Below are 24190 nucleotides of genomic sequence, written 5' to 3'. Positions count from 1 at the left end.
CTTTGGGATTCATGCATAAACATGAGCTGGCCTTTCAGCTCTCTCCTCACATAACCAATCTAAATCTAAATGAGCCCCCACTACAGATACACCAGCAGGCAATGACATTACACCCCCCCCCCAGCCCCAGCCCAACCCCCTACTCTACCCCACTACCCCCAGCGACACATATACACCAGCAGGCAATAATTTCACGCCATCCCTCAAAGCCCCCCCTCCACCTCTTCTGCACACACACTCGTACCCCTTTTTGCCGCAACCTCACCAGCTGCACAGTACTCATTTGATTAAGAGGGGGAGGACAGGGAGAAGGAGAAATGGTGGGGGATCACTTTATCAGGATGACTTTCTAAGATGGCTATCAGCTAGGAAGCTATCTCAAGCCCTCTTCTGTCTTTACTTTGCTATTGTCCTCCCCATGTGTCTGAGTGTCTGTTCCCTGCAACCCCAATCACAACTGTTTCATGGATATGTTTCCTCTGTTGTCGCATTTCTGTATATTGGTTAAATGAATGGTTTGCTGGTGGAGAAACAGGAGCAGGTTTGTGTTTGAGAGTCTGAATGAACAACACATTCCTGCATTGTAGTTTCTCCTCTCTGGCAAGTTGTCTCATCAACCAACCACTGGAAAGTTTGACTCAACAAAAGAACAAAATAAAATCTGAGCTACCAACCTTTGCTATGGTCTTCGAAATGTTGCATATGAAAATCTGCGTGTCCTAAATGTGCTGTAGTGTGCAATTTTCCTCCCCTTTCTGCCAGAGTCGTAAAACACATTATCATCAGGAGCAGCAGCAGAAGCAGCAGTGTAATTCATCTGAGGTCGTTAATATTCATCATATCATTTAGTCACAAAGGAAACTCATCTGGCTGAATGTCACAGATGTAATTAATGAAGTGACCCCAGAGGTCATGGCTCCATTCACCAAACGCCTTCCACACTCTGCCGTGTTACACACAAAAGCCTTCCAGCCAGACACACACCACCACCAAACATACAACCTGGATAATGAAACACATACAGTAGAACAGGCAGACACCCTCGCATACCACAACATTCACAAAATGGCTTCTCTCGGTTAGACTAAAGGGATGAGACCAGAGCATGCACCAAAGCAGACTTTATTTAGCTCAGTGGAGTATGGGAAGGGAAAGGAAGAGAAACACACACCAGTAGAGGAAGACTGGGGGAGGGAGAGTATAGAGACACACTAAACCACTGGAGCAGGACATAAGGACAGGTGCACATCACAGGTATCTTTTTGGTCATCACTATGGCAACAACATATCCAGAAAAAAATGAAAAGAATAGTTTTACCTACAGTAAGGATAACAGAGCCCCTTCACCATAGAGGACCCCAATATGTACATCTTACAGTCACTAAGATCAAGAGAATACGAGAGAAATGAAATTGAAAATAATCAGTATACAAAAAAACTGCCTTTGTGGTATTTGGAATGCACATTTCTGTACAGAAGAAAGCTCATTGGTATTGTCGTAAACATTGGTTAGTTTGAGAACAAAACATGACAGAGTTAGTCAGTCCACATCCTTTGGAAAGTTGGCTGTGATGTCAGTCTGAGTTCAGCAAAGCTGTTTGAGCTGGACAAATGGACTAGAGACATTGCAACACACAAAGACCGACAACATACCAGCGGAAGGTTTGGGGCTGAACTCCTTCAAATAGCTATCCAGTATCTCCATACTTATTGAGAAGTTAATGCCCCAGACAGGTTTTTCTGCAACTGGAAGCTTGAAAAAAAAAAAAATTTCTGGTGTTATGAAAGCCATTTTTATCTTCTGAGTAGGGGTAGTTAATAGGATACTGAAAAACAAACCTGATGGAATTGAGCCCCACATATCCATTTGTTTTCAACAGAATAATGGAGGAGCAGTTTATCAACAGCATCACAGTTATCATTACAGTTTGTAGTCATTAAAGCCTAGTGGTAAAGCGATCAGAGCATGCATCTTTCTACAGTATCGTTAGAAACTACAGTACGTTAGCAGCAAACTGGACATCCTTAAGGGCTGAAGTTCAACACTATGGTAAAAAAGAAAGAAAAATAAACTGCAACATTTCTCAAGAGAAGTAAAACTCTTTAACCGCTATATTACAGACTGCCATGGCTCTAGTTTGGGGTTTTGGTTACAGTCTCCAGTGTGCTTATGAGAGGCAGAAAACAGTAGCTTAGATATAGGGACTCCTTCCTTCTTTAAAAACAGCAATACATCGTCAAGTAAACAGTAGCGCTTATTTTCGTAGGTCATATGGTTAAAGTATCATCACGTCTTTGGATTTTTGTCTTAAAGCATTAATTATTGTTTAGCTATTATTGTTATATTATCATTATTACAGTTAGAATAAGGACTGGTTGCAAATGAACACAGGGAGAAAGGTAGAGAGAAAAAGAGGAAAGTAGGTAGGGAGGGAGAATGAGGGAAAATAAATTAAATGTACAAAAATAACATCAATAACATCCGAAGTTTTTCTCAGCTTTGCGCAGTAGCTCCCCATCTGTAAGTGGAAAAGGGAGCTATGTCTCAATCATCCAATGAAGTCTTGAGTCAACCATACAAAAGCTAAATACTGTACATTTACCCCTCACACTATTAAACACTTTAGTTTCAATAAGGTTTTTGTAACAATCTATTACTCAGAGGTGAAAAGCTCAGATCCGTGAAATACAGAGATGTTTTGTAGATATCATTTAATACTTTGTCCAAGGTTAAACCATGCCTCTTCTGTTTTAAAAACAGAAAAAAACAGTATTAAGATCACATTTGAAGCAGAGCCATGTTGAACTGTTGACCTGAGCATAGAAAGCTTTACATTAATCACATAACATTGGTCAGCCATTGGTATATTCAAATAGAACGGAAAGGCAGTAAGTCACCTTGCCTGAACATATCAAAGCTGTCATAATCTTTTCATAATCATGACACTATTATATCGAAGCAAGACAGTTTATCTCAATCCATAAGATTTATATTAAGAAACTATTACTAAACACACACAATGTAAATTTGAGTTTGGTTAAAGTTTTCATATACAGTATAATGGTTGAGTGCTATAAAAAATAGTTTGTCCGGACAAGACAAACTGGCCTTTACGTTCTGTGCTATTTGGGCTGTAATCCACTAAAGGAACATAGAAGGTGTACATGTACAACAGAAGACTCATCATTGGCTTGTGGAGGGTGAAGCTGCATTCTAGCACCGTATCAGTCTATTGGTACACGGCTTAACCTATGCCAGCTGCAGATCTCACCCATTCACTGTACAGACGTCAGCTCTGCAGTTTGTTATTGAAAACAAACACGTTGAAATTAAATCCACAGACATGTAAAATTTTGGTTACGAGCTTTGGAATCTGAGTCAGTCTTTACAAAAGCTCTATGCGAATACCTCCGTCTATTTCAAGGATTTTTTTTCCATTTTTTTTCATCATCTTCTGCTTCTTCTTCTTCTTCTTCTTCTTCCACTATTAACTGCTTTGTTTTTCTTCAAGTTTATCTTTTGGAGCTCTCTATTTACACTAAAATCTCTTTGACAATTTCTTTTCCAGCCTCGTACAGACTGGTACTACATGCTACACAGCTAGTCATCTAGCACTGTCTGGTGGAGGGCCCACTGTGAGTCTGTCATGCAGACTGAGAGGTAGACTGCAGGTCTAGCTGGGCAGTGAGGTCACATACTTGGAGAATGCTCTTTGGCCTCTGTGGCATCTGGTTGGTTTTATCAAGGTGGTGTTTGGTTGTAGTAAGGTGTCTGACGGAATAAGGAGAGGAGCTCTTTTCAACAAGAACGTACAGACCAGGAAAGAGAGTTTAAGGACAATATGAAAAGAGGAAAGCTGTGATAAAGAGGACTTGGTTTGGGCTCTCTCTGACTTTCAGTTGAGAGAGTTTGTCTTTGGGCCACTGTGGCTCTGCATCTTTGGGGTGTTCAGGTTAGAGGTTTGGCAGCAAAGTGGACAGGGTATACGTTTAGAGGCCAACAGCAGGTGCAGGAGGACTTTTGGGGAGCATGTATTTGAAGGAAGCAGAGGGTCTGAGAGTCTGCCTCTCTAAGCTCTGTCTCTCTCCCCAGCCCCTGCGGACAGCTCGGCCTGCTCCCTCTCTGCAGAGTCAGAGCTCAGGCTCCTGGCCCTCTTCTCCTTGGCTCTGGCATTCTGGAACCACACCTGCAAAAAAGATTTGTATGAATAAATATTAACAATTACCTTTACAAGACTTAACTGAAATTACAGTTTTTAATATTTAATAAATGCATTTATTAAACTGCATTTTATTATTTCATTATATATGAATAATTAAAAAAAATCACCTGCACCACACGGTGAGGCAGTCCCAGCTCTTGGCCCAGTGCCTCGCACTCTCGTCTGTTAGGGGTACGGTGGCTCCTGTAGAAGTCTCGGAGCTGAAGTACCTGAAAGTGGCTCATCTGTGTCCTTTGGCGCTGCTGTTGATGGTGGTGCTGCTGCAGAGTTTGTGTCTCACCCCAATCTGAGCTCGGAGCCCCAGATCCCTCAGGACTCAGAGAAGCTTGGTCAGCCATACTGGAACCCTCCTCACATGGGTACTCCTCATCATCTTCATCATAGTCATCATCATCCTCCTCCTCTGCGTTGTTCAGATCAGTGGTTGAAGATGAAGAGGTCACATGTGGCTTCACAGTGAGTTCTTTGTTGCTGATGACATAGCCATGGTTTGGGATAGGGTTGGAGGAGGCAGATGGGCCTGGCCTGTCCGTGACAGGTGACATAGCCATACCAATCTGCCCAATGGATCCATTACTCATCGATAAATTGTAGCCTGCTCTTTCAGCCTCTGCCCAGTGGCGCGATCTCATGTGGGCATCCAAAGCACTCTTAACCTTGAAGAGAGCCCTGCAGAATGGGCAGCGCAGGTGGTTGAAACCCAAGCTGAAACTGGATCCTGGCCCCATTGACCGGAACTGTCCTTTTCTCTCTCTGGCTCGTGTATTCTGAAACCAGACCTGTGAAGGAAAGACCCAGTGTGTTTTAAAATCTGAGGTACACACAACGCATTGAGTCATTTTTTTCTGCCTTTCTTTCTCTCCCTCTCTCCCAAAAACATTGCATTCACACACATTCAAACACAACAAGCATCCATAAAGTACCTGAACCACACGCCTTGTGAGGCCTACATCACGTGCAATGCTTTCCAGGACTCCTCTGGTGGGGTTAGAGTCCAAGCTGTAGCGCTGATACAACACTTCCAGCTGTTCTGGAGTGATGGTGGTCCTCTGACGCTTATCTCTTCGGTGCTCCTCTTCAACCTCTCTACTGCCCCGTTGACCTTCGAAACTGGTCTCTGACATTAGCTTTGAATTCTGCTTCATGGGTGTCAGGGAACTTTGAGAGAGGCTGCTGAGGGTATTACTTGAATGATCAGAGAGCGTGTTCTTTAGTTGTATGCTGTTTAAGTGTGAAATCATGGGATGTGTGGGATTAGTGTGCATCTGAGACACAGTGCCTGAAAGCATTTGGCTGGCCATCAGGGTGTGGTTGGGATGGAGCATCATGTAAGGCATGGTTCTGTCTGTGAATCCAGAGTGGAGAAACTGGACCTGGGTCTGAGCTGCCAGCAGGTGCCTGGTTTGATGCTCCTGCCACAGCTTGAATGAAGGCAAGGACATTGGACAGAGACTGCACTGGAACTGAGCCTGGGTTTGGGGTTGTAGCTGGTTTTTTGGCTGGGTTTCAGTTGATAGACCAGAGGTGACATCAGGCAGCCGAGTGTGGCTTGTTTCGGATGCTGGAGTAGCAGGGATGCTGGGTAATGTATCAGCAGGCTTTTCAACAGCTTGATCAGTAGGAGAGCTGTTTGTATGCCCCTGGCTGGAATGAGCCATGGATTGGATGGTGGCTTCTGTTTTTTGTGAAGAGGAGGAAGAGCGAGGCTGGGGTCTTTCTGTAGTACTTTCTGGCTGCAGATTGGGTTCAGGTTGTGGAGAGGACCCAGTTTTCATGACCTGAACAATTTTGTTACGCTGGATGTCTGCATCTGGAACTCCATTTTGAGCTTGAACAAGACTTGCCACAGGAGAGGTTGTTTTATCTTCTTGTTTCCTAGTAACAAGTGTTGGTTCACCTTTGGCTGTTGGATGCTCATTTTCTTTGCAGTGACCAGAAGAATCAAGAACAGGTGAGTCGGGGTGGGTGTAATACTCATAAGTAAGATCCATGGAATTTTCATTCTGAGATTCGACCTGTCCTTCATCTCCACAGCTGTTATCCTCATTATCACCATCATTCTTGTAGTAGCCATTTCTCTGTCTGTGGATATTGTCAAGCAGGTTCTTCCCCTCTAATCCATCATCTGTGCCTCGGTCTTGATTTTTGCGGGCTCTTTGTCTAGCATTTTGGAACCATACAACAATGACTCTGTTCTGGAGAGACAACAGAGCAGACAACCTGTCATATTCTTCCTCTCTGGGATAAGGAGTTGCCTCAAACACCCTCTGCAGGGTCTCAAGCTGCTGCTCCGTGAAGCGGGTTCTGGAAGAACGTCGGCCCCTATGAGGCTCTCCTCTCTGGAGGTCTGTTGTCTGGGGCTGTGGGGAGGTGTTGGCCTGAAGGCCAGGGGACAGTGAGCATGGGGAAATTGTCTGAGGCTGGTTTTGCACTGCTTCCTCTCCGGGGGCCTCCAGGGCTATGGTTGGGGGGTTGTTAAAATTGTAAGGGGAATCCTTGTCTCGCTGGCGTTCTTTAAATAGGGTGTTGCGGAACCAGTGTTTGATGACTTTATGAGGCAAACCAGACAGAGCAGACATCTTGTTGATCTCTTCATCACTAGGGAGGCTGTTAATATCAAAGTGTTTCCTCAGAACAATCAGTTGCTCTTCAGAAATTCGTGTTCGGGTTCTCTTACCCTGTTGTTCAACTATTGTTGGGCTTACTTGCGGTTGCTGTGATGTTTGGATGGGACTGGGTTGGGATGATTGACACAGCAGTGCAGGATTGAACTGTGGAGGCTGACCTTGCAAAGTTGGGCTGAGCTGGGGTTTCTGGGTTAGCAAAGCTGGACTAAGCTGTGGCTGTTGCCCTATTAGCGCTGGGTTGATTTGAGATTGGTAGAGTTTTGCAAGCTCAGGGCTCACACTTGAGTCTAACCAAGTTTGGGGCTGGAGAGCCACAGACTGCATCACAACTGGAGGAAGGAGAGGTAGCTCCATGGGAAACGGAAGAGGGGATAGGGGAAGCTTAGGTAAAGTCAGTGGGGGTATAGGAAGCTGGGGCAAGGGAAGAGAAAGCATAGGTATTTTGGGTAAGGGAAGAGTTATGGACTTCGCTGGGGATGTGGTTTGTGAAGTAGCTGTGGCAGATGTGCTTGGGATGGGTGCCTCTGGAGAAAAATCTTGAGCTTGAGATAGAAATGGAGGAGAGGGTACAGGGGCAGTTGGTGTTAGGTCTGTACCCGGGGTGCATGTTTTGTTTATGGGGTCTGAAACTGAAGGTACAGGTGAGGGTTCAAGTGTATTAACTTGAGGATTAACTGGTTCCGGTGCTATTTCTGATTCTGAGGATGGGGCTGGGGCAGCAGCTTGGGGACAAGCAGTTGGATTCTCCCCAGATTTAGGCTGTGTGAGGGGGTACATCTGGTCATACTGCAGCCTGTATTCTCTGGAAAACCTCTCCAGTGCAGCAGTAGGAAACAGCATCCTGTGAATGTACTCCTTGTGGCTCTTTAAAATCAAGGCATCTGAAAACAACTTCCCACAGTCTCTACACTTTTCTCCTCTTCTACAGCATTCTTTTCCTTTGTTTGCTGATTCCTCATCTTTGTTCAGTGTTTCCTCTTCTATCTCTCCATTGCCATCTACTCTTTTGTTATCCTTACAACCATCCATCTCACCAGCCTGTAGTCCACTAAACTCATCTCTTTCTTCCTCAGGGCACACCTCCATCTTGTTGATATCAGAGCATTCTTGTTTATCTGTTATTGTATGAGCTGATATCTGCTGCTGGTGTCTGTTTCTACTTTGTATATACTGCAGTGCCAACTCATAACCATAACTCTGCAGCAGGGCTCTAAGAGGCTCCCCATTCACAGCAGCATAGGGTACTCTGGGAGGGGGGCACTGCAATCCAATGAGATTAAATGAAGAGGACTCTGTTTCTTCCATCTGACTCTCATTTTTAACACCAGGAACAAGCATGTCTTCTTTTTCTTCCTCAAGACTAGAATGGCTGTGTTCTCTTTCTGTCTGGTTGATTGAGGATCCACTGCAGGCTGCTTCAACCTTGGTTTCACACTGCACATGATCCTTTGGTTGGAAAACAGCTGAGTGTGAACTTTGTGTCTGTGTTTTTTTCTCATCTGTTTGGGGCTGAGACTCCCTTTTAGCTTCTGCCTTAACTTGTTCTTTTGGGATAGAGTTGGCAGATAGTAACTGACTATGGTCTTCGCTCTTAACAACTAACTCTGGGTTAAGCTTTATGTCTCCTGACAAGTAAAAGGGCAAAAGAAGTTGCTGCTGCAGAGAGAGCAAGTTGTCTGGTGTCAAGGGGAAGTGTTGTTTAAGGAAATTCTCTGGCCCAATGGGAAGGTGCTGCATCAACTGGGACTGGAGCAGAGCTGTGTGTTGCTGTAACTGAGCTTGGGCCTGTGCCTGAGCCTGAGCTAACTGCTGCTGTTGTATAAGCATTAGATGGTTTCTTGATGCCAGAAGCTCTGCCACTTTCTTTTTAGTCTGCTGGCTGTCAGTTGCGTTAGAGATGGTTGGCTGGGCCTCAGCTGCTAAGCCTAGCAAAGAGGCTGAAGAGCTTACTACATCTGGCCTCTTGGTGAAAGGAAAACTCTTGGATATTTCTTCTCTGGTGGTGGCAGCCTGAGAAGCAGTAGTGGGAGCTGACACTGGAGCAGCTACACTAGATGCTGTGGTCTGTGGAGCTGTGTTCTGGGCAGCACGAGCTCTAGTCTGATGAAGGACAGAGCGAAGATGTATGTCCAGTGTGGAGCTCTGGCTATAGCCCACTCCACACAATCGGCAGCGGTAAGGCCTAGGATCTGAACCACGGGGAGCCTCAGGGGCAGCAACACCTGCGCCAGAGTCCTGCAGGGCTCGTCTGGCCCGGTGGAGATGGGACACAGAGTTATAATGTACCAGAAGAATGGTTTTCTGGGTAAAAGATTCAGAACATATGGTGCATTTATAGGGCCTGGCTGGGTCCAGATAGCGGTCCATTGTGGGATTAGAGCTCTTTTTGACAAGAGAGCTAGAAGTGGGTTCTGATATGATCTCTTCATGTGGCCCTTTCTCTGGCTCAGTTAAATCCTCCTCACCTCCTCCTTCACCAACCATGTCCTTCTCTTTAAATTGAACCTCTTCTTTTTGTTCCTCCTTTCTCTCCATGCCTAGAGCGTCTTCCTCTATCTCTTCATCCTCACCCTCTCCTGCTTCTTGACCCACTTGAGGTGATAAACTAAAATCTTGTTGAACTGAACTCTTATTATGCTCCATGTATTGCGCAGTATGTGGCGGTAATAGTGTATTCTGCCCCTGTGTGTTGTCCAGCTGTGAGTGTGTGTTCTGCATGTGTCTCTGCAGGGCCTCCTGACTGCGGCATTGTCTAGAACAGAGGGGGCACTCTGTCGCCGCCCTCATGGCATGGTACTGCCAGTGCAGCTGGAGCTTCTCCTGAGTGGGGAACGCAAGGCTGCACCTGCTGCAACGGAACCGGTAACCATGGCGATCAGAAAGGGGAGGGGGATCGCCGGGTGGGGACGTGGGCGGGGAAGAGGGGGGGATCTGTGTCGGGGACTCGGGAGCCAGTCTACCATTGGAAGGGTGAGTGGTGTTGTCTTCTAGGGGTGGGGTGAGTAGAGCTGTGACATCTTTGGGTGCGGCTACATCTCCCTCAGAGTTCTCCACTGAAATGCCTGTGAAATGCATAAAACAGTGACTCTGAGTTATTTCACAGGCCAACAAGTCAATGTGTTTTGAACAAATGACCATGAAATGATTTGGTATTTATGATTCTTTAATTAACATCTAATTTGTGGTCAGTTGTACCTCGCATTTTATACCAACCTTTGTTTTTCTGTAAATCCAGAGAAGCAATGGAATCAGCAGTATGGGAACAATTTGCATTGTTATTCTCGGCGTTTTTATTTTCATCTGTGTGCAACTCTGTCTGTGGTTCCATCTGCAGCTGAGGCTGTGGTTTTTCCATGGATAGTGTGACCTGGAGGAAAATGATGTGACAGTCTGTCAGTTACAGTCTTTTTTGTTTTTTATTGCCAATTACATTCATTGATGTTTTCCCAATTCAGACTAAATGAAATATGGAATATTACCATATTTTCTTAATCCAACATCATGAATAAAGCATGTTTAATTGTACAGCATAAAAGCAGGCAAATATCAAGTGTATAAACATAGAGTGCCTGCACACCCTGTCGTAGTATCATAAAACATTAAAGTGAGAATCTCTAAGTGTATCGTTACATCTTGCACCTGCCTGCACAGCAGTGCAGACAGCAAGGCACATCAATTTGGTGATAAGTGTATATGGTTGAGATATGTGGGTCTGCCCTTCAGCTCCTACGACACCCTCAAACATGCCCCAAGGGTTTAATAAAACTTTACTGAGCTGAATAATGAATTTATTTAAAATCATCCTTCATATAGAAAACCTCCATATCCACAGCTTCAAGCACTGAGAGCCAATACTATATCTATGCGAACAGCTAGCTACCCTAAGGAAAGGACAGACAGCTTAAGATGAGATTTACATGACAAGAGTTTTTTCTGCATAACAGCTTCATAAGAGAGAGAGGAACAACCATACACACACACACACACACACACACACACACACACACACACACACACACATATACATACATACACACTGCAGAGAAAACTGAAGGTCAGGCTTAATCTAGAGAGCGTAATTGGAAAGCAAGGTACATAATGGCCATCATCACCTCAGTCTGAATTAATGAACCTCAATTACTATCAGAGAGAGTGAGGGAGGGGTAGGAGGGGAAGGAGGGAGGACGATGGCGGGGGGGTACAGGGTGTAGAATATGAAAAAGAGAGGGAGTAGGAAGGAGGAGGGAGGAAGTATGGGGCAATGAACAAAAAAACTGCTCCGGAGAGAGAGAGTGAGTAAGGGAGGGGTAACGCATAAGAAATTGAGAGAGAGCTTGGGAGAGACAGAAAGGGAGGGGCAGGGACAGAGATTGCTGAATAGGAATGATAGGAGTAGCTGGAGGGGGGAGAAAGGGACAGCAGAGGGGAAAAAGGGTGAAAAGCAGTCAGTCAAGTGGAGGCGAAGAGCGCAAGAGACAAAGGCCACTTAGCATACGGGCCAGGGAGATGGAGGATGGTGATGTGGATAGATGACCAGTCTTTGTTAGTTGGAGAGACACAGTAAAAAGCATGGGGGCCCCTTTTTAGCTTGACTGCACTTCTGGTAATAGAAGGCTACTTAAACATGCATTATAGAAAGACTGGCTTTTCCCTCACTCACTCAGTCAAACCTTCTCCCTTCCACTCTAAAAGACGCACATACACATACACACAGAATGCACGGCTGCATCAAAGATGATAGCGGGGAGCTACTTAAACATGCATTAAAAAAAAGCGCAGCCTTTCTCTCTGGTGCCTTCTTAATGGAATTGTCTCCCTACATTTCACTCTGCCCCATCCCCCATCGCTTCGCCTGCCCATTTCTTTTTGCTTCCTGACGAACGCAAATACAACAAATACACACTTGCATATACTTACAGTGCTGATGAGCTTGTCTACACAGTCCTGCGCCACACTGTGCACATGTGTGAGATGTTGTTGAAGGTGTATGTATGGGAGTTTAACCTGGCACAAAGGGCACTGGACAGTCTAAGAGAGAAGATAGCACAGATGTGCAAGGGTTTGTGGGATTACACAAGCAACTGCCATTACCTCTAATCTAGAACTGCATTTATTTTCTCGGCTGTTACACTTTATAGTCACATGGACATACTTAAATTATTAAAGTGTGTGTCGACTGCTCACCTGCTGGTTCTCATTTTGCTGGTGTATTCTGGGGCGTTTGGTTGAGATGGAGTTTTCCATTTCCTCACATCGAGAGGATGGACGCTTGACTGAGGGCAATGACTCCCTCTTCTCTCTTTCCTCCCCCCTAGTTTCTCCTCCAAGAAAAAATTTACAAGAACATGTAAACACATTGATATTCACTATGTATGCATCATATTATCTACTATCATTTGAGTTAAGAAGAATACGTCATAAATGTGTTGAATTGTTCTGCATGTAGAAGTAGCAATACCTGTCTCCTCAAAAATATTCTTCACCCCCTGGTTACATGTGTCTTTGGTTGTGTCCAAAGGACCAGTGATGGTCTCACTGGAAGTTTCCATATCCTCACTGAGCTCTCCTGGGAGGGGACAAGACAAATAATTATCTTGTACAAACACTGTGCTTCATACAATATGTTCTCACAAACTATCAGGCTAATTGTAGTTTATATTATTCTCTAGGTAGCATCCTTCAAAAAGACCATTGACTTTGGACCTCACTTCATTCTTCTTGCTTGCCTCCATACACTATTGATCACATATTGATTCTCCATTAGATTCTCCTCAGAGGTGGAGTAGAGGTAATATGGACTTACAACACATCAGTTCACCTCGATAAGTCTTAATCCACACATTGACAAATCTCAGGATACATTTAATTCACAAATGAAGTCCTGAACTACTCATTTTAGGTGTTGTGCCAGCACCACAGACAATGTAAAATCAGTGTTTTATTTGGAACAGACTGCAGATTGTTGACTAGCCTCCACCTCCCCCATTCTTGTCCAGGGGATTTGTATTGGTCCATTGATTAGCAGGTGCTAGTTAGCTGTTGTCAGGGGTTATTGGGGATATAACAAGGATGTGTATCGACTAATCAATTTGCTCGATCAATATCTCAGCTACAGCCATTAGTCATTTTCTCACTCTTTTCATCTTAATCCCCCTGTCTATTCTCTCCTGTCAGCGAGCACATGCAACATGAAATCAAACACACCCACACGGTTCATATTCTCACCTGTGTCACCATCAAGACTTTTCCTGATGGTAAAAATGGCTGCCAGCTCCTCTCCGCCCATTGGCTGCAGCTGTAGTAGCCCTTCCCTCTGCTGATGGGTTGGGGTTTGACTGTGTTTCAGTACTTGGAGTTTAGAGGAGGAGGAGTGGTTGCACAGGAGGCAGTGGAACAGCCACGAACCTCCATCAACCTCACCGTCATACTGCTGCAGGAACTAAAAACAATGAGGTAGAAAGGAAAGAAAGACAGAAAATTAATATGGTTGGACAATAGTTTAGAAATCTAGTCTGATTATCATGAATGGCTTAACACATTTTTACTTCAAAACTGCTTGCTGGTCCTAAGACAAAGGGGTTATTATTGAAAGTGTACTGACTCTGTAAACCCGGACACTGGCCTCGTGATGGGAACTGAGGGAATGTCCTCGTAGCTTCTCCAGACTGCTGGTCACGTAGTCACACAGGTTGCACCTCAGCTGTACGGGGTTGCCCTTAGCAATAAGGGCAGCCCCCTCCTGACCCCTGTCACCACCCTCCTGGAGGTGAGCAGCAAGTTGGTACCTGGTGCGATGTCTGTCAGTCTGGCAGTGCAGGGAGAAGTTAGCCCTCAGCGGGGTGGTGTAGCCACACAGCCTGCAGTGGCAGCCACCAGCGACCAGGGAGCACCACTCAGACTGAGGCAGAGAGCGAGGGGCGTTCAGGTGCTGCTCCACAGACTCTAAGCTGTCTGATGAAAAGCAGGAGCAGACAAGGCATTGAAACACGCCCTGGGAGAGGGGTCCAGTCGGGGACAGAGATGGGGCTGGAGGGGGAGAGGGAGAGGGGGAGGGAGAAGGAGTCAGTGTTGACCCAAGGCTGACTGGCTGTTCTGCAACTTTCTGACTGGTCAGTCGCATGTTCAGGGAGAGCTCGGCGCCTAAAACAGAGAGAGAAACCCTGTTAAGAATTCACAATTTTTTTTCAGACTTTTTTGTTGGATTACATTATGAGATGTGATGCATTACTCACCTGTGTTTTGTAGGTGTTTAAGCTGCGGGGCAAGGCTCCTGCAGTGAGACAGATAGTAACCTCTCTGGAGCCGTAGCATGTTATGAGTGTGTTTCTCGCTGGTGGTGTGTATGCGCAGGTTCCGGGCAATGCTGGTCTCATAGTCGCACACATCACACCGCCACCGCTTGCCATGAGAGTGAGAGTGTGCAGGTGGTGTGAGCTTGGCGGCCTGGGTAGTAGGCGTTGGAATAGAGAGTGGGAGCTTGTATGTAGGCTCATCCACTGCATGACCGTTGGAGGAGCTGCTATTGTTGGTAATGTGAGACGTGTGAATGTGACCATTTGAGTGTCCCCCAGTCTGAACATTATTAAGGTGTTTATCCGACTGCATGTGTATGCTGAGGTTGCCTTTCGATGAGGTAGCATAGTCACACACCTCACAGCGGTAGGGCTTGTAGCCACAGGCGTAGGTTTCACCTCGGGCCAAGCGAGGATGGGGTTTCCCCGAACTGCAGTATCCACACATATCTCGTGTTGCACCTCCACAGACACACTTTCCCCCAGAGGCGCCACACACACACTGGCCTCCTGTCTCTGGATGTTTCTCTTTCATGTGGACTTGCAGTGTATGCTGAGACTTATAGTGCCAGTTACACTTGGGGCATTTCAGCGTCTTGCAGGAGTTGCGAGAGTGCATTATGGTCATGTGACTCGTCAGTGAGTTCGGAGAGAGGTCTTGGTTGAGGTTTTTAAGGACAGCTTCTTTCTGTTCTCCTTCTTTGTCTCTCTCATCATCCACCTCTGTGTCTTGCTGGCTGTCATTTGGTTCTGGAGCTTTGGCACCATCTCCATTAGAAATGGAAGAGTGAGGAACCCCTGCCGGCCCATCATCCTCAGCAGGTATACTGGCAGGCTCCGTACCTGCCAGTGGAAAAGCCAGAGTAGACTGCTGGGATTTAAAGCTCTGAGGAAACCCAGAAATCCAGCCCTGATCTCCCTTAATGTCTTTTACCTCTGTCTCGCTCAGCAGGGCAGAAGAGGAGGACGGACAAGTGAAGTGCTTTGGAGCGATGGAAAGAAAAGGGGAGGGCTTTGGAGAGGTGGAAGGAGTGGGGGGGGGCTTTGGAGAGGCGGCTATTTTGCTGTCGAGTGTGCCACTGGCCTTTGCAGTGCTGGAAGAAGAGCTGTGCTGGCTCTGTTGAGGTAATAAAGAACATTTGGATTTGGTTTGGCTTTGGTTTGAGATGGCCTCCTCCTCTTCCTTCTCCTCCTCTCTGCCTCTGCTGCTAAGAGCTGCTGGGAGGCCCCCTGTAACTGACGCCTCTCCCTCACCTACATGCACCTCCCTTTCTTCCTTCCTTTGCCTTGACAAGTATCCCTCCCCGAAGTCCTCCTTCATCCCCTGCTTTTGACACACTCCATTCTCCTGCGAATGTCGGCCTCCTTCTTTCTGGTCACCTCCCTCGGTCTCTTCTCTAGCCTGGGACCCCTCTGCGCCCTCCTCCTCCTGCTGCTGATGCAGGGTCAGGGGCTCTTTGGCAGGGGCCATGGCTGAGATATGAGAGGATGACCCCTGTTCAGGAATGACCGCCAGGGTCAGGAGAGGAAGAGATAAAGCCTGGGGACTGAGGTCAGCATCTCTCTCCTCTCCTCCCCCTCCATCCCCTCCTCCTCCCTCACTGCTGTCCATACCAGAGGCTACAGCTGCCACGCATTACTACCCCACCTGTGAGTTTCAGATACAGATAAAGCAACAGAGAAGGCAGGATAGACAGACAGGAGAAAAGTGTAGGGAAAAAGGAGAAAATGAAATACATGAGTCATGTAAATAGTATTGCATAACAGTGGAGGCCATTGATTACAGTCCCTGGATAGCATCTGTTCAATACTCCCTTCACAGTGCGCAATACGGAGGCTGGTTACTCAGGGGTTAGCGTTAGCCCTTAATGGGAAAATCAATAGCATGAGCACTAAACTAGGTAGAGGAATGCGGGTAAAGGCTACGCAGGAGGTCTATAATATTCCTCAGGGGATAGGATTAAATAAAGAACTGAACGCTTCTGAGCTAAAGGGCTTCCACTAAATTGCCACACTTAGATAAAAGCGGATAAAAGAACAGTTTTTAAAGCCTGTGTATCCGTCTCTACATCTTTTGTTGTGCATTAGTACAGTGATATTATGTGAGGAAACGGGATCCCTGTTTAGCACGAGCCATTTTAAAACACAGTGCAACGCAGAGGATGGACACAATACAATAGACACCTATAATGTCATTTAGTCCAAAATACAGCAAATACTTGGGTGAGGCTTGTACAATTTTTGTTGATATTTCAGACAGGTGTTGATTCAAATCTGTGGCGTTTTCTGAAGCAATAGTTTGTGGTGTTATTTTATGTGTATAATATTGTGTCCACCTCACATCTTGCACACTATAAAACACACCAGTGCACATAAACACAAGCAGTGTTGTACATTAAAATAACGACTGCATTTTTGTAATACACTGTCACTTAATGCATCATGCATTTATAGTTGATAAGGTGTTTAAAAAGCAAATGGTTTAAAGCAAAGTTGACAGCATTTACTTGGATTTAGAAAAAAAAAATATCATTTTAATGGAACTAGTAAAAGGTTATGGCATTTCATCACACACCAATGTCCATAAAAATTCAAGTTAATCATTAAAATTTTCAAAAATTGAGAATTGAGGTTTCACAAAGATTCTGAATCACAAGCACAATCATGCATCACTACAGAGAGTTCCTAAAATGTGAATAAATCGGGCCACTCCTACTCTTCTGTTCCTGACTGACAGATGGATGCCACACACGACAGATACACCTCTCTTAGTCTGTGTGTGTCCCACAATCTCATTACTGACCTTTTTTAATCAAGGAGAGACCTTAATGTACCCTTTCACCTTCTCCTTCAACCGACCAACCCCCTCCTCCTCCTTAAACACCCTCTCTCTCTCCTTCTCTCCTGCAGCCACCCCCTCTCTGCACCTTAAAGATATATGGCTCATATCGGCACTCTGATAGTGCTTTAATGTACTGTGTTTATGTCACAGGCCACAGACCCTTGCCCACTGCAGCTGTCCACTGTCCCGCCGGATAGCGCTGAGGGGCTGAGCCTGCCTGCCAGCAGCTGAGAACAGTCTCTAATCTGATAAAGATTTTCATTTACACTGCAATCAATAACCTGGGTCTATCGGCAATGTAACTATTTATACAAACATTCCTGGCTCTCTATCGATCACAAGTGCGGGAAACCATCATTTAACAACGTGTGTGTACATCTATATGTGTGTGTGTCAATGTGTGTACATCCGGTTGTTTGCAGCAAACTGAGTCTGATAATGCCAGTTAAAGCACACACACACACACACACACACAACACCTGAAATTTAACATGCATATTAGAAGTGTTTGAAAATATGAAGACATCTTTCTCACTAGGTGTGCACACTACAGATACTGCAACGTAAAGTTAGGTACAAATATCCAACAAAAAGTGTAGTCCCTTGTGCTGGTGTTTTTGTGTGTGTGTGTGTGTGTGTCTAAGAAAGAGAGAGAGGGTGAGTGTGTGTGTGTGTGTGTGTGTGTGTGTGTGTGTGTTAAGAATAGAGAGAAAAGGGAGACAAGGGTGGGAGGGAGAGAGAGAAAGGGACAGAAGAGTTGTGTGGCTATACTTTAGGAAAATGCATTTTGTTTGTCATTATAGGATCTGTACAAATACAGCTGGACATGGACAAATACTGTTTTGAATGCACGAGGACCCGATGGAGCACATGCAGCCTACACCAGTCTCAAGGTAATGGCACTAAGCTGTATTTTGCATTTTTTTTTTTTTTTTCTGGGGGCACACCACCGGGGTCGTTTGAGAATACCGGACGGGCAGCGACTTTAAGTTCAGTCCCCGTCTCTGCCGGTGCTGTCAAGCCACTGACCAACATTCAGCCTCCAGACCAGCTACTTCTGCCTTTGTTTACAGTGGATCGTACCGTACCACACTTCGATTCAGCCAAACCAAGAGTGATCGCATTCACTATCCAGTAACAGGTGACTCGATGCACAAACACATCAACAAAAGCTTGATTTGTGCGAATTACGGGCTGCACTGACCAAACAACCCCACCTCCCTTAGCCGGGTTGCTTCCTCCCACGTCCCTTTAATATCGTAAACAAATGGCAGACTTACATTTCTGCAGCGGCTCTGGTACAAAGCTCCGTACGCTGAATGTGTAGTAGTCCAGAAAACAATCGTATAGAGAGCCCACTCATTCCTTATGAATGATCCTCTGCGTTTTTACGGAGCCAGGAGGAAAAATGGGGAGAGGGAGAGAGAGAGCAGCGGGGTCCAAGTTGTTACCAAACAACAGTGTAATTAAAGCTACATATAGGCTGTAGTAAACAGACGATGGGGGACGGAGGGGTTTGTGCGAGCTCCAGAGGTAGAATGAGTTCTGATCACTGTGGGGGGAAAAACACTTGGCTCTTTATTCCTGCTAATTAGTTTCCTTCAAAAAATGGCTGAGATTACGCCCAGTGCGCATGTGCGTAATTGCGCAGACACCGCTAATTAGCCCGTTTGGATCAATAGGATTCCGCGAGAGAGAGAAAGAGAGGGAGGGAGGAGGGAGGGGGAGAGGCTACAGGGGACGCAGAGAGAAGACAAGGAGAAGAGGAAAATGTTCAAAAGTCGGAGAAATTACAGCTGAAAGGATGAATTGTAATTACACATTCAGAATATTATGGCTGAAAAATTCCGTCAATACATCGTTAAGGGATATTAAGACAAATAACGGCTCTTTTATTGAAAAATAAAAATCTAAAGCGAGAGCAATACTGTGGAAAAATCTCCAGCTCTACCAAAAATACATAATAAAATACCATGAAGTACAGTAATGTCAAAATAATGTCAAAATTGGGAAAACAAAAAACAAAAAACAGGCATATTTAATCCCAATAGGTTTTGCAGAGAAATATTATGATGACAGAAAATCTGCCAAAAACTGCGACACTATCACCGTGATGAAGACTAAAAGCACAGTACAAGGCCCCAGAGGATTATTTTAGGAATATTATATTGACATTTTGTCAGAGCTAAAGCACGAGTCAGACCCTCACATGTTGGCATTATGTCCCAGACTTAAATCACTTTTTTGTTTTCTTTTTCTTTTCTTTTTTTTTTTCCAGTTCATGAAAACTGTCAATGTCTGTGGTAAAACGCAGTTGCTTTGGAAAAGTTGTAGCTTCTGATCGCAAGGTTTTGACAAATCTCCACCTCTAACAAAGCGATCTGAAAACGAAAGCTTAAAACAAAAAGACAAAAGTCTCGTCTGAATATGCTTTAATGTGACATATTGCACCGTGGACCGTGTTTGCACTCAGGCTGCAGGTCTGGGTTTCGAGCAATGGTCTGCTGCTTCATTCTTCTCAGTTTGGGAAAACAAAATAAAAATATTTCAGACTAAATTGACGTGTCCATTTCTACGTTTGTCATCACAGAAGACCTCCAGTTTTTCTGCTCCGGCCGTCCCATCCTCGCCACTCGGCTCTATTGTTATGATAATACTATTGTGAATTTCACGCTGGAGGTGCAATCTGTGATCGTCCATATTTTAGAAGGTGAAAACTGCATTTATTTAAGATCAAACTGTCTCTTATTTACTTTATAAGGGTGTGACTGTCAAAGCTGACCTCGTCCTTATTGAAGAATTGTATAAATACGAATCTAGAAAGGTAAAAGACTACAATATCACAACAATAAGTCCCCACGGAAAAAAATCTAGGAATATTCTAGTATTACCACAGGAGGTAAAAGGGGCTTTGGCGTTAACTGCAGTAAGGTTACTATCAGCTCACTGTTGCGTGAAACAACCGCACTACAAGGCCATATCTGAATAGTACATGAATATTAATGATATTTCGTTATGTTGGTTTTCAGAGCACTGCCATAATTTGATTTTGGTTTGTCTTGGTTTGGTCTGATTACATTCCTACATGTGTGCAACTATAAATATGTAAAGAATCGATGAATTGGCCAGTAAATTAAGTACCAGATGATTTGGCCTACGTTTGTAGGACATCTAATAATTATTTTACGATTTGAAAACGTTTAAAGTGATTGCCTGGCACGTGCCACCAAGCAAAGATTGCAGGTTATCACAAACATAAATCAGTGGTTGTTCTGTTGTCCTCGTGCCTACATGGACATGTTCTGTTGTTAATGGCTGCAGCAACAACGTGACAATTTTATGTCATTTTATGAGCAAAATGACAATGAAAGTGAACGGTGATATAATTTTAACATTAGTCCATATCACAAGGTGTGTGTGTGTGTGTGTGTGTGTGTGTGTGTGTGTGTGTGTGTGTGTCAGACATAAGAATTTATTTTCTAGGTGCCTCTGTGTTTATGACTTTAAATTAAAAGAAACTCTTAATTGAAGCTAAAGCAATATGTGGACCTGCTGTGTGAGAATGTTTTTTTATTTATCCTCACGTGCATATTTTAAAACACATCAGGTTTGTGCTCCTTGTATACATGGAAAACAATAACCTGTAAATAAATGAGAAAAAAACAACAAAAAAGATTTGGCTCTGATAATTTGCTTTGATTTTACACCAAGTATGTATGTAGCCTGTTTGAATTTCATCACACACATATGATCTTAAAGTTCACGCTGTAGTGCTTTGACACAATAATAAAATGCTTTCAAATGATCCTTCGTGCCATATCCATCGCTGGCTATTGATGTGCATTTCCATTTGTATTTGAGTTAGCGATGGCATTTTATTGGCCCCATTTAAAACAATGAAAAGGCAGGTGGACACCTACACATTTGATGTTTATGTTCGCGTGCGAGGTATGTGTCATTTACTGTATGTGCGTGGCTCACAATTAATAGACACAGAAATGTGCAGTCCTCTGAAAAGCAGCCTTTACATAAAGTGACATTTTTACAAAGTAGAATAAAATAATTGATTCCCCTGATTGCTTTAAATGTAAATGCCTTAAAAGAGTGCAGATATGAGAGGAGACGCTGGCCCTGACTGGCACCGCGACTTCATTTCCGTAGTGATAAATATAGATTTCTAATATTTTACCAATATTAAAGCTCTCATGTGAGTCTGCATTTACATTTGCAATTTACACACACACTGTTGCAGACACACTCAAACATACACAGGCGGTGCTGTAAAAGGCGTCATGCTTTCCATGCCCTCAGGTGTATGCCAGGGGTTGTTGTTTTCACTGTAATATATAGTTAGCCCTTCCACCAATTTACCCTGTCAGTGCTAATGGGGCAATTAACCACTGTGATACCCCCCAGGCAGAAGGAGAGCCAAGAGCTCCCCAACTCCAAACTTGTCTTTATGACATTTATATGACAAAATGTGGGGGAAGCTGGGGACCCATCTGACACCTTGGAGGGTCCTTAATGTCACTCCCTCCCTTGCCCCCTCCCCTTTCTGCCCCAGGGTATGGCACTGAGCAGGAAGTGTAATACATCATGTACAGGAGAGGCTCAGGCCTTGTCCAGGAGGGAGAAAACTTTTTACTATGCATCCAAATCTTCAATGAGACAACTCTGATTTACGCACCGTGTCTACATTTGCATGATTATGAATGCAAACCGGCCTTCGGAGTAAGCCACACACACACAAACACACTTCCCTGCCAACACACTCCAACTTGACCTCCCTTCATTTGAGCCTTTTTGGTGTCTATAAGTCTCTCTATCTTTGTCTCCGCTCACATTCCCCCTGTCTTTCTTACATCCCCAAGGAGGCAATAACCTCCCGAGCAAGTGCTTCCCCTTGAGCCGTTGTCATGGTAACTTGTGGGCTGGTCGACATGACAACCCCACCATGGTCCAGAGATAGATGATAGGCCAGGAATGGGGAGGGAGAAGGCACATGGGGGATTTGCACCCCCTTTAATTTGGTTTGCCTGATTCTGATTCAAAATGTTTTTTTTTTCCTCTCTCTCTAAGGGTGAGGCTCGCTCGGCATCAACCTGCTTTACATTTATACAGGTATTTACAGCCTGCAAGCACTGCGTGCTAAACTGTTACCTGCCTTGCTCTACGGCACCTGGATGGCCATCGGTGAGGGAGAAAACCATTCTTCTCAAACCTGTTTTATTCTCCCATTCTTGCAAAACATATAACAATAAAAATATGAATAAATTGAATATTGTGTCCCTGCAACAGACCTGAAAAACAGTTGTCATTTTCACCCAAAGCAAATGAATATTAGCGGTGAGTGCAGGAAATCTGTATGTTTTTACACTTTGTCCTGTTTGGCCATTAAAGCTAGAGTCTGCTATTTACTGTTATCACCAAATTCAGGAGGAAATGCAGATATTTGAAAGCCCAGGAGCGTAAAGGCATCAACATATTAAACCACCATCTTCGCAAGACTCCATTTCCTACATCTGAGGACAGTACTGCAATTGTCCCAGCACCATTTTATGGACTTTGTCATACCTCGAGTTAAACAGGTTCAGCATTACTGCAATTTACTCCATCAGTCTGTTTATCTTGCCGTCTGTGGAAGAGGCTCCTTCAGTGGCTCCTTCTAAAACAAAATGTAAAAATGTAAATTTGCCTGAACATTTATTGAATAACGTAAATGTCGTCACATCACATCATATGTGTAAAAGGCCCGAGTGATAGTCGGTAATAGCTGATAGTTGACCGTTTGCATAAAAAACATTTCACTTATTTATCCTCTATTTATTACAACTGTCCTGTGGGATGCTCCTTCAAGTGGAGGACGCGGTGATAAGAAACATTGTCACGACAGTCCTGAGCGAGATGATGAATCCCAACCAGCAGCAGCAGTGCTGCCCCTCAGCTGACCCTGATCTCTGACCCCTGTGTAGAGGGCCACAACGAAAAAGAGATGTTTAATATCAGGATCAATCAATCAGGAATATTAAATACATATCATGTTTCAAATATACCAAATGTTTTATATATGTGAAATATACCGTAAATAACTGAAAAGAACAATCCAGTCAAGTATTTTGAGGGCAAAGTATATGAAACAAAATCAAGATAACTGGATGATGAATGACTTAAATAAACATTTCATTCATCTAAAAGGCTTCACGATTCTATTGTTGAAGAATTGCCTGGCTTTAAACCTTGCTCTGCAGAAACTGCACAGTATTATTTGTTTGATTTCAAATGAATATATGTCGCTAACCAAAATTCAATAACATAACAACAAATTAAATACTCGAGGATTCCCCACCCCTTCATAAAACTCATAAAACCTCTTTGATGAATTGCAAAACATTTTTTAGCTCGGAAATTATATGTCCATCAGATTCACTTTTTAATTATTTTAGATTTTACTGTATACCTTAAGGCTGGGAGTCATTTTGTAATGACAGACTTTAAGGTGGATTTTTGCCTTTGATGTGTGTGTCAGAAATAGGTTTGTTCCAGCACTGGCCTACTTCCATGCCATGTTACAGAGACCTCCAAATTCATTTCTGTGTAAAAACTGCAATCCTGACAAAGCAAAACGGAAAAACTCATCCTCTCCCTCGGGGGAGCCTCCACACATCAAGCAACATGGCTTGGTTTTAGGCTTAATATTTTCCATTATTGTGCACTTTGATTGTGATTCAGTCATGTTTCTCATCTGGCCTCCTGTTTGTGCGACTGTTCTTTTTTGGTTTTGGATGCGTTTGATGTGTATGCTTGTTTTAGGTTTTGTTGGCGCTGCCTTTGACAGATGAATTTCCCCTTGGGGATCAATAAAGTGTATCGTCTCATTTCATCTCATCTCATCTCATCACCTCAGCTATGGCCTCCTGCAGGAGAACATTAATAACATTAATGTTAGATGTAGATGAGTGTGCCAACAGGTAGCCAATATTTAGATCCAATCATACTCGACCATAAGTAGAATGAACAGACGAACAGACAGACAGACAGACAGACAGATAGAGAGGTGAAGGGGGGAGAATAGTTGTTCATTCCATTTCCAGTTCCCATTAAATGGCTTAGCTACAAAACATGCCAGTAAAACTGAACAACAGCGCCCCTCGATGGTCGGAGACCGTAACTGAAAATATGCCAGGCAACAAAAACATCATAAGGCTT

General features: G+C 44.3%; 1 protein-coding gene across 1 annotated transcript; it reads right to left on the bottom strand.

Annotated features, from left to right (window-relative positions):
• Positions 1-1107: 1107 nt before the first annotated feature.
• On the bottom strand, positions 1108-18619 carry LOC143322228 (zinc finger homeobox protein 3-like). Its single transcript, XM_076733276.1, has 11 exons — positions 18265-18619; positions 14083-15790; positions 13452-13990; positions 13076-13289; positions 12309-12416; positions 12035-12171; positions 11768-11878; positions 10064-10217; positions 5147-9912; positions 4331-5002; positions 1108-4187 (listed from the first exon to the last, which is right to left on the bottom strand). Exons 2-11 carry the CDS (start codon positions 15752-15754, stop codon positions 4071-4073), a joined length of 8490 nt encoding a protein of 2829 aa, XP_076589391.1. The 5' UTR covers positions 15755-15790; positions 18265-18619; the 3' UTR covers positions 1108-4070.
• Positions 18620-24190: the final 5571 nt, after the last annotated feature.

The sequence above is a fragment of the Chaetodon auriga genome, chromosome 6 (genome assembly GCF_051107435.1).
Source record: "Chaetodon auriga isolate fChaAug3 chromosome 6, fChaAug3.hap1, whole genome shotgun sequence".
Classification (NCBI taxonomy): Eukaryota; Metazoa; Chordata; class Actinopteri; order Chaetodontiformes; family Chaetodontidae; genus Chaetodon; species Chaetodon auriga.
This window is presented reverse-complemented; position numbering and strand designations above follow the sequence as displayed.

What these genes read in the sequence shown, in the direction of transcription:
- LOC143322228 (XM_076733276.1), bottom strand. Translation starts at nt 15,754, where the DNA reads ATGGACAGCAGTGAGGGAGGAGGAGGGGATGGAGGGGGAGGAGAGGAG. An exon ending in GGATTTACAGAAAAACAAAG is followed by an intron (nt 9,913 to 10,063) that starts GTTGGTATAAAA and finishes TGCATTTCACAG; the next exon opens with GCATTTCAGTGGAGAACTCT. An exon ending in TGCCTCACCGTGTGGTGCAG is followed by an intron (nt 4,188 to 4,330) that starts GTGATTTTTTTT and finishes TCTTTTTTGCAG; the next exon opens with GTGTGGTTCCAGAATGCCAG.